Here is an 11,204-nt window from a genome sequence, read left to right on the forward strand (position 1 = left end):
TTAACTCCTTTATGTCTCAAATAAATAAAATTTCCAAAAAAAATTCATCATCATCATCATCATCATCATCATCATCATCATCATCATCATCATCATCATCATCATCATCATCATCATCATCATCATCATCATCATCATCATCATCATCATCATCATCATCATCATCATCATCATCATCATCATCATCATCATCATCATCATCATCATCATCATCATCATCATCATCATCATCATCATCATCATCAAAAAAAAAAAAAAAAATTTTTTTTTAAATATCATCATCAACATCATCCTTTTTTTTCTCACTGTCTAACACCCGTGTGCTATGCTACTGAGGTTTCATGTTAACTGTTACGTTGGTTCTTTGGGGTATCTGGTTGCTTTTGTCATATAGCATAAACACACCCTTTCTATCCTTACGTACCTTACTCTACATATATAACATACGTATGAAATTTTGCTTAACGGTAACCAGTTCCCATTAAATAAAAAAAAAAAAAAATCCGGTAGGGAAAAACAAAACCACCATTTCGAAGAAGTGTGTTCACGCCTCTTAACACTCCATCTTTCTACTCTTTCACTGATGGAGTTATGGTTTGGTTATTTCTGTTTAAAAAGCTAGACAGGGAGGAACAAAGGCAAAAGAAGAGTTAAAAAAAAGTGCGTTTTCGTTTCTGTGTTTGATGTCCTGTTTTTTTTTTTTTTATAGCATGCATAGATTTTTTTTTTCTACTGTTACGTTACCGGTATGCTAGTGTGGTGAAGTTAGGGTAGATTTTTTTTATAATTTTATTTTCTAAGAAAAATGACACACAGTCAAACATGATTGACGCAAGACAAACAAAAAAAAAATCTCTCAGGAGTAGGTACGTAGTCTTTTTTTTTTTTTTTTGTTTGCCTAAATCAAACACTCGTTTGATATTAGTGCTATATGATATAAATTAAAACAAGGTACCAATACATAACAAAATAAGCTATGCCTTGTCATGAGGCCAAAAAGTCTACTTTTATTTGGTTGAAAAGCTTAAACGAAAACTGTTTCATGCCAACAAAAATATATTTTGAATATTTTTATAGTCTTTGGGTCCAAACTGTTCGATACTTTTTATTGACAAAAAAAAATTGCAATGATATCAAATTAGTGTCTCATTTCCAATTGAAAGATCTAAATAAAGTGTCATGAAATCCCATCAAAGAACCTACATACCTAACCTAGGTATGTATAACACACAGACAATGATGGGATGAGAATTAAAGAGAAATAAGCGGTGTAAAATAAAAGAAGCAAAGAGTGTCCACGAGTACTGATACTGATTTGAGTATACATACATATTTGTGTATGCTATAGGAAAGGAGAGGGTATGTTTTTCTTGTATCTGACATTAAGGTGGAGAACAATCAACCAACACCAACCAAACACCCACCCACCCACTTTTCATGATGTTGGTTTTATTTGGCGCTGTAGGGATGGATTTTCCTTCCATAATGTGTGGATTCTTTGGTTCATGCTTGCATCTCATTAACCTAATTTTCAATGAATTCCGTCGCGCAGTATCCTTGTTTTGCATAATTTTATTTATTTTTTTTTTGTCGTGGGACACAGTAGTTAAAAACATTTATGTTGGTTGAAGGACATGTAAGAGATGAAAAGGAAGCAAATTATTAAACAAAAACAAAAAAAAAAAAGCCCAAAAGAGACAGATATGTAAAGAAAGAAGATATGATATGACAGATGATTACAGATACAGATTGTAATGTAGACGGCTGGCTATTTATTCCTGTAAGGTTTCTGTGCTGAAGAGGATATGGAATATTAAAATAATACAGATACAGACAGCAATGCAGACGGTTGTTTTTATTTTTTTTTTTTAGCAAATAAATAAAAAAATAAATTCATCGGTAGGTACTTCGGTTTTAATTCTTCTAGCATGTTGTTGGTGAAATCCTCAAATTTCCTAACCGCATACTTTAATATGTTCAACTTTTAGTTTCTATCCCCAAATTGTAGAACTATTCTTCTACGAAATTAAAAACGCATACAAAGTGCTTTTGGTCTTCTGTGTCCCATCGTTGAGACTTGTCTGGTAGTACTGCTTTTTTCATTATAATACTTGCCTCTGGCTTTCTCTTATTGTACTTCTGTACCATCAGAACAAAAACTTAATTAATTTCGGCACAGAAACAGGCCTATATTTTGTGTCCCAATAAAATTATTTTTTAAAAAGAGTCATCGAAATGTCCAAACATTAAGTTAGAAGCGTTCGTTATTGCTTTTAACTTTTTTATAAGTTCACATTTTTATCATTTTAAACGATCCTTTGTGTCCCGGTGATATTCTGTACAACAATTCAAAAACAAGTAGCCCAGTCAAATTAGATCGAAAATAGGGTGTGCTCGTAAATAATTCAGACAAAGCTGGGAAATGATTTTAATGTACTTTGGACATCTCAAAGAAGAGTCGTACAAGTACAAATCGTACAAAGTAAATTAAAATCATTTCCAGCTTTGTCTGAATTATTTGCGACCAAAAGTGTAATTTGACTGGGCGAAAGATATTTTGATGCTTAATTTTCAATAAGCTCGCCGACACCCAGGGTTCTCCTGAGGAAAGCAAAATAAAACTAGAAACAACGAACTTTTCCAATAATTTTTTTTAAATTTTGACCTAAGCTAAGGATCTATTTTCATAAAATCCTCGGCTTCCAAGTGAAGGGGATCCTCGGATGGAGAAAAAGCTATACAAAAATACATAGTCTGAACTAGGTATTTTGTAGCAAAAAGCTAAAGAACGATTGATTGAAAAAATAAGTAATAAGTAATTATTCAGAAACTGGTGAAGTTTGACGCTTCGTTACAATGTTTTAGTTTTGATTCTATAAAAGAAAAAAATTATCTTCTTTACTTCGAAAAAAAAAACAAAGCGCCTTCAAATAATAACACTGGCCAACAATTTTCAACTTTTTAAAATTTTCCAGAGAGATTTATATCAAATTTTATAGATTTGGGTTTAGTAAGCTCAAAAATAATATTTGTTTCTTTCTAGTTTTCACATTTGGGTAACTATTCATACTAATTTTTAAGTTTTTCTTATTTTGAGGGTTTATTAAAGTTTTCCAGAAAAAAATTATATTAAACTCAATGTATTTGGAGTCAGTTAACCTAAAAATCACATTCATTTTTTTCTAGGAGCTCTATTTTTTGAAATATTTTAGTTTTCCACATTTTGGGGGTAATTTCGTACTTATTTTAAAGTTATGCTTATTTTAACTGTTTGTTAACATTTTCCAGAAATTTTCTTATCAAACCTAATGCATTTGGGTTCACTAAGCCTAAAAATCACACTGGTTGCTTTTTGGGAGCTCTATTTTTTTTTTAGATATTTTAATTTTTCACATTTTTGGGGTAATTTCATACTAATGTTTTTAGATTTCATTATTACAAGCGTAATAATTTGTTTCGAATGTAATGTATTTCGGTTCAGTTAGTAAAATAAAAATACAAAAAAAAATTTAACAAAAAATGCAATTCGATTTAAATTTAGAATTTTTGAATTAAAAAAAAAAAGAAAACGAGTATTTTAATTAATTTCAATTCTTCCCAAGACAAAGTTAAAATTTAAGTTTTAAATAAAAATTATGAGTCTTCAATAACAAATGATTAATAAATAATAGTAATCGTTTGTTGTTGTTCACATTTTATTCTTTAAACAACAACAAACTATTACTTTTATTTATTATTACTAATCCTTTATTGTTAAAGGATCAAGAATGTATAAGTTAAGAAAAAAAAATGTCTCTGTTAACCAACAAATAAAAAACTTTTGTTTATCTAATAATCATTTGTTGTTGTTTCCCGTGCAAATTTTTACTGTGCTAAGTACTGAGTTACCAATAAAACACGGCTATTACTTAGATTAATTTAAACTGCAAACTTTGAGCTTATTCTAATATGCTGATTTATGCTCCATGAGAATACACATAATCTTTATGCAAATTCCTGTGTTGTAGATGCTCAATTACTGCAATGCGATTTAGATAACTTCTTTCTTAAAAAACATATATAAAAATATCAATGCATGAATACGTACAATACCCCTATTATGATAAAGAAAATACAAATTTAAAACACAACCATCATTTATTTTTGTTTTTTTTTTTCGTTACAGATTTCGCATAGATAACACAGATCATATTATCGATGTAAACAAAGGAAATTTGGCCTTCGAATTCGACCAAGTGCACATAATATGTCCTGTTTATGAGCCTGGCACATTCGAAAACGAGACCGAAAAATACATCATATATAATGTATCAAAAGTTGAGTATGAAACATGTCGGATAACAAATGCAGATCCGCGAGTCATAGCCATTTGTGATAAACCACAAAGACTAATGTTTTTTACAATAACGTTCCGGCCATTCACCCCACAGCCAGGTGGTTTGGAGTTCCTTCCTGGAAATGATTACTATTTCATTTGTAAGTAAACTTTTACAATTTGTTTACTTTAAAACTTATAATTATTGAAATCCATGTTTGTTTGCATTTAGAACCTTTTTTTTTGACATTACATCATCCTAATTCTTTATTTACTCTGTATCAGCAAATCAATTTTTTTGTTTTCAAGTTCTAAAAAAAATTTAATTTTTTCTGAATTTAATTATTTTGAAGAAAACGCTTTCAAAAATTTTCAAAAAGTGTGAACCTACGCTCAAATTTAATGGATTAAGGGTTATTATCCCTTTTCACTTACATAAGGTGGCGCTCACTGTCCAGGACCCCTGTTCTGTAACTTTATCACTGGCGATAAACGTTTTTTAACTTCCATTTTCTTCCATAAATAAAGCAAAATTTCTTTCAAATTCGGAATCTATATACATATTAAAAAATTATGATTTTGAACGAAATTTCTTTTATTTTGATGAGATAAAATGGATTTTAAAACCATTGAAATATTTTATCGCCAGTGATAAAAGTTACAGAACATGGTCACAGGATGGATTTCGGCTAGCTGTCTCCAGTTACACATATCAAGTTGGTTGAGGTTGTTCGCCAAACTGAGCTCTCCACCTAAGTCTTCCCGTTTTTTTGTTTTGTTAGTCATTACTTGAAAATTGAAATGTGCAACAAATCGATAGAAAATTATATAATAATTTTTATAGTAGGACATCTTCAAGCCGAGATATTAGCAAAACGATTTTTTTGCGTTTTATCGCACCTATTTTACTTGTGTTCATTTATCAATTGCTCGGCCATATTTTTTTCTATGAAATGCAGAGGGCTACAAAACGGTTAGGAAAATGATAATCATAATATAAACTTTTTACGAAATAATAACGAAAGTGTTTTTTTAAGAACTAAAATTTGACTTTAACCGACTGTCATTTCGTATTTACTCACATAAATACAATGAAATTACACTAAAACGATAAGGGTTTAAAAAATAATCAAAATCAGTTCATATCTTCTTCCGGTCGCGCATCGGCTCTGAAGAAGGAAGAAAATTTAAAAAAATGGTATTTTTACAAAAAAAATTTACATAATAGCTAAATATTAAGTAGAAAAAAAATTGGCTCAAATTTTTTAAGGACTTCCGGTGGCGTATGTGTTTCAAAATTTGTCAAAAAATGGCAAAAATTATATTTTTACCATATTTTTTTCTTTTTTATAAACTATTTGTAAAATAATTGTTTTTACCAAATAAGAAATAAAAATGAAGTTGACACTTCATGAAGTCACTGAAGATTTAAAAATCTTTCGGTCAAGAACGCTTTGGCTATTTATTGTTCTCTTTGCCGCACAGTGGTGCCTTTGGTGCTTTTTTGGCTTCAAAAATCATTTTCACGGCCATTTCTTGATGAAAAGTCATGTAATCTTTGTAATTTTCAAAAATCATTTATATTGATGACTATATTTGAATCTAAAAATTTGTATTTATAATCATATTTGATATAAATTTGTATTTTTTTTTTCCAGCGACGTCATCGAAAGATGATCTCTATCGTAGGATAGGAGGTCGATGTTCAACGAACAATATGAAGGTAGTTTTCAAAGTTTGTTGTGCACCAGAAGATAAAAACAATAGAACGAATGGCAACATGGGTGGTGGCAATGGTAGTAGCGGGGGAGGCGGTGGCGGCGGCGGCGGTGGAATTGGTAATAATGGTGTAAACGGTGGCAATAGCGGTAGCATTAATAGCAATACTGCCATACAACAACAACAGCACAATAACAATATTAATATAAATGGCGGTGGTCAAATGCCATTACCTAAATTACCTGGCATGGGTGGTGGTGGTATTGGCATTGGCATGAACAACGGCGGCGGCGGTGGTGGTCTGATGATTAACGGAAACAGTGGCACATCGATCAACACAAATATCGACCAATACAATCGAATACCAATGCAACAACCCAACAACATCGGCAATGGCAATATGGGCATGAATGGCATTGGTGTCGGCGGCGGCGGGATCAATGGTATAAATGGGCAACATCCAACTGGCATTAGAATCAATAATGTACCGTCATCGCAGCAACATCCTTCACAAAAGAATGGTATGCATGGGGGTTATATTGCGCCAATGGCAAATATTAATACAAATAGCAGTAACGTTGTGCAAAGCACAATAAACTGGCCTGACTGGGGCAATCATAATAATAATCATAATGGCAACCAAGACGGCAGCGATCCGGGAGGTATTGATACCCAAGTTTCAACAATTGGTATACACCCGCATTTCTATCCACCTCATAAAACTTCACCACGTCCTAATCTAAATAGCGCCGCTGTTAATAACAGTAGTAGCAATTATTCACCGTCCCATAAGCCAACTAAGAAAACAAGTAAGTAGAGTAGTAACAGAAAATTGAAAAAGAAAAAAAAAACAAAAAAAAAAATCTTTCATTTAGTTTTTCCTGCTGAGTTTTCTTTTTCTAACAAAATAATTTCACTCCCTACTTTGGTTAAATAAAAAAAAAAAAAAACATAAAAATTAAAAGCATGTAGGATAAGTTAAAAGGATACCTGAGAGAGAGAGAGAGTAAATAGCTTCTCGGTCGAATGCAAAGTAAATATTTTAAATTTCTTTGCAATCATTAATCTACTTCAAAATAAGTTATTTTCAAAGCGAGTAACGTTTTTTTTACAAGTGTCTGTTGTATGATTTTCTCTCTCTCATTATTCTTCTGTAAAACATCCTCCTCCATGCAGATCTATTTATAAATTTTGATTAAATTGCTTTTGGACAGCATTTGTGGCTATGAATTTTGAATGCATATTCGTTTCTTTTTTTTTTTTTTAATTTTAATTTTTATACAAAAAAAACCTATTTTGGCTCTGTTCGATTTGATGAAACGTTTCAAATGAAAAAAAAAATACTAAAAATCTATCCAATTTTTGTTTTTTTTTTTCTTCTTTTCTTGTTAACTCTTTTTTCGACAGTGGGTGCGCTATGGGATGGGTAATATTTGCATTGGCTGAAACCATTTTAATTTACAAAAAAAAAAACGTTTAGTTTTATTTTGTTCATATTGCGATAGCTTTAATTCTTTCGCAAACCAATTGTCACACTACCCGTCCTTCATTCACGAAAACAAAATAAGTACATAATAATATTAATAAAAATAAATAATACGAATAAAAAAATAAACTTATGGTAAGTTACTTAAAAAAATATAATACTCTAATATACTGCATCACTGCCGTCTTGAAATTCTCAGCTATACAAAAATTTGAAAAAGTTTTCACACCTATAACCGTGAAACATCGGTGCTACGATGAGAAGCACTTAAATATTTAATAAAAGAGAGGAGAGCCATTATTATTATTATTATTATCATTATTCCTCGTTTGGGGTTTTAAATAATTATTTAATTATATATTTTTAAACGTACATACGTAGTATTTTTAGCAATTTCATTTTAAATAGGTTTTTTTATATATTTATCAATTTTTATTTATTGATTTATTATTTATATAGATTTTTTGTATGGATTTATCTTTTTTAATTTATATAGTTATTTTATTATTAACCAAAAAACAAAAAGAAATGAAAAGTCAGACTGGGACATAAAATAAAATGGCGTCAATTTTTGTCTATATGAAGAAGATCTTGCCAACAATATCAAAACAAATCAATCAAGAAATTAAAACAGCTTAAGGACTTCTGAACATTTACCAATTTTAACTGGCCCAACTGTTCGTACCAATAAAACAAGAATCTCAAACAAAATGTCTAATTATAACAACGGATGTCCAAAGACTGACCCTCTTAACCAGTAAACGTAGATTTTCTGGCTATCCAATCAACTGTTAACCAAGCGGCCATAGACATGTACAATGATCTTCCCATGCATTCAAATTTTCTATGGCCAATTCAAATCGCAGTGTCGGCAAATTCCGGTTCGTCGACATCCATGCCGGGAATAAACTTGTTTTCTTATTTTTTTTAATAAAAAAATAAATAAACGTTAAGACAAATTTTAAAATATGCATTTCTTGAATGCACGTTTGAATTTTTACAAAAAATGCAGTTATGAAAATCTGTTTTATAAAAAAATCTTAATTACTGAAAATATGTTTCAATATTTCATAGATTGCACAACGATTACCATTAAAAAAATTTAAAATATCGTCACAAATACTGCAATTTATAACTAAATATTCCACCCTTTTACGTAAGTCATTTGTACTAAAACGACACAAAAACGACTCGCTCTGGACTCCAAAATTTAGACTTGAATAAAGCAATTATCGTGTCAAAGGAAAGAGAGGCGAAGATTGGAGAGAAGTTCAAGAAGGAAAATACAATATATATTAGCCTTTATTCTTTTTCTAAGTCTGACTTTTCTGTTCTAATAATTTTTCAAAATAAATTTTTACACATTTAATATAATATGTACAAGTATGAGTGTGCTAACGTGTCATTTTGTATGGGTTTGCAGTAGTTTTGATATACAAATTCATCCATGTAGTTTAGGAATATTGAATCCTTCCTTTATACTATCGGGTCATACCTATTTATCATGTGAAGTTAATTAAAAGTGTTTTAATTTTTTATTAGTTATCTTATTTAGTTTTAAATGCTTACCTGTCTGATATTTTTTTTTTTTTTATTTCGGAACCTTGTCTTGATCTTCAACCTTTGATTAATTATGAAAAACTCTTTCAACGCCCTTACTCAATTGTTTGCGAAAATATAAATTCACAAGTTAATTCACGTTTAACCATTTAAAAAAATTCTTTTTTCCAACATAACTTTTTTTTTTTATTGAAAATAATAAAAATGCAAAATGAGACTTTTTGGAGTTACTCTGTTGCTCAACTTGCACATGGTCTATTTCAACTTTTCTCTTATTCTACATTTTCAAAAACACTTATTTTCGACATTTTGACTATGACATCAATCAACGTAGGGAGCTTTGTCGGTTTGTCCGTCTACATTTTGTTTATGTTTTTAGCTTTGGTTTAAACTATGTACTAAATTTCCTACATACTTAGTAATTTCCCTTTTTTTCGAAAACGGTTCATAAAGTTTTATGTTCAAAAATATCATAACGACAACTTGAAATAGAAGATATCGTTTTGATAATTTGCTCCCCGAGTGATTGATTGATTATCCATAACACACCTGGAGATCCAACTTGTAATAAGAAAAGAGAAAACCCTGAATATTATAAATCTAAATTTCTTTTGTGTAGAGCTTATTTTGTATGACTCATACACGTCATAAATATCTACATTCACATGTTCACCTATCGTTAGAAAGTCCATTTTCCATTGGACAATTTGTATATCCTGTTTAAGTAATGAAACACATTACCAGTGCATCTTTTGAGTACATGTATCTTTTTACTACACACTAATTAATCTAATTATTATGAATGAAGAGATTTTAGTGTAATTTTCGTTAAGATTAAAATAATATAGAGACATTTATTCTTGGTCTGATTTGTTATTATAATTTTAATTTTATCTGTATTTTTTATTTTTAGATTTTTTTATTCATATAATAAAACCTATAGCTTGAAATATTTGCCATGAATGTGCTAAAATTATTCGAGCTGTAATAAAAACAACAACAACGTAACTTGCACAACTTGATTTAATATTTGCCACCAACAACAATATTGAAAAAAAAAAAAAAAAATATCAAGCAAATTTATGTACAATATTAAAAAGCTTATTTCTAATAATTTTTAAATTTTCTTCCAATTCTTTTTATTTTCCGTTCTTTTTCATTCTCGAACAAAAACAAAATTCAATCGAAATAGATGATTACGATAAACATCCCAATGAAGTAGTCAAAAATGAAGAACTCACCTATAATAGTGCAGCACCATCTTTGTATAAATTGCGACGACGAAGAGTACCCGATCCACCAAATGAAGAAACAATAACACCACTGACGACGGCAAATAGTAAAGGCAGCTGGCGTTTCAAAACAAAATCGTCATGCAAAAACATTTATCAGAAATTTAAATCTCTGCTACAGCTATTGCTATACACAAGCAATCATCGTAATCGTATTAATACAATCCATAATTTTATAAATTTTATTTCTAATTGTAATCCTATTATTCTAACAACAACAGTCCTAGTTACTTTAATAAACTTATTTCAATATAAACTGTCATCATCGTGGAGTGTGATGCGGCTATGTTATTCATCATCAACATCATCATCACCATCATCATCGAAAGTGCCACCACCAACGAGGACGTCATCTATTAAGCTTACGCCCAAATTTTCGTCCTCATCGTCACCAAAAAAGAAAATATATTCACCTGTGGATTGTTGCATTGTAGAAGCCCTACGGTGAACTTTAAAATAATTTTTTTATTTAATCACTTAAAATTAAAAACATAAACATACAAAACAAAAAACAAAAAAAAAAAAAAAAACTGAAAAGGGCAAACATTTGAAATATAAAGTTTTTTTTTTATTTTAAATTTAAATTTATTTAATTTAACAAAAAAAAAAAAACACTTTTTATGACGAAATGAAAAAACAAAAAAAAAAAAAAAAAACAGAACATAAAACAATTTTTATTAATAAAACTATAAAATTTATTATCATTAATATTATTATAAATATTAAAGTAAATTAAGGAACACAATTTATATATATACACGTAATTATATATACATATATATGTATATATATATGTATATATACATTGTACATGGTCATTTAAATGAAATTA

At 29.6% G+C, this 11,204-nt stretch overlaps 1 protein-coding gene across 1 annotated transcript in view; it reads left to right on the forward strand.

The window, feature by feature from the left end:
* Positions 1-10,910, forward strand: part of LOC129920596 (putative uncharacterized protein DDB_G0282499) — a 31,374-nt gene extending 20,464 nt beyond the window's left edge. The window contains exons 3-5 of the mRNA XM_056001977.1: positions 4,166-4,476; positions 5,974-6,843; positions 10,273-10,910. Coding sequence (XP_055857952.1) covers positions 4,166-4,476; positions 5,974-6,843; positions 10,273-10,820 — 1,729 coding nt within the window. The 3' untranslated portion in view covers positions 10,821-10,910. The remainder of the gene's footprint in view (positions 1-4,165; positions 4,477-5,973; positions 6,844-10,272) is intronic.
* Positions 10,911-11,204: the final 294 nt, after the last annotated feature.

This window comes from Episyrphus balteatus, chromosome X (assembly GCF_945859705.1).
Source record: "Episyrphus balteatus chromosome X, idEpiBalt1.1, whole genome shotgun sequence".
NCBI lineage: Eukaryota > Metazoa > Arthropoda > Insecta > Diptera > Syrphidae > Episyrphus > Episyrphus balteatus.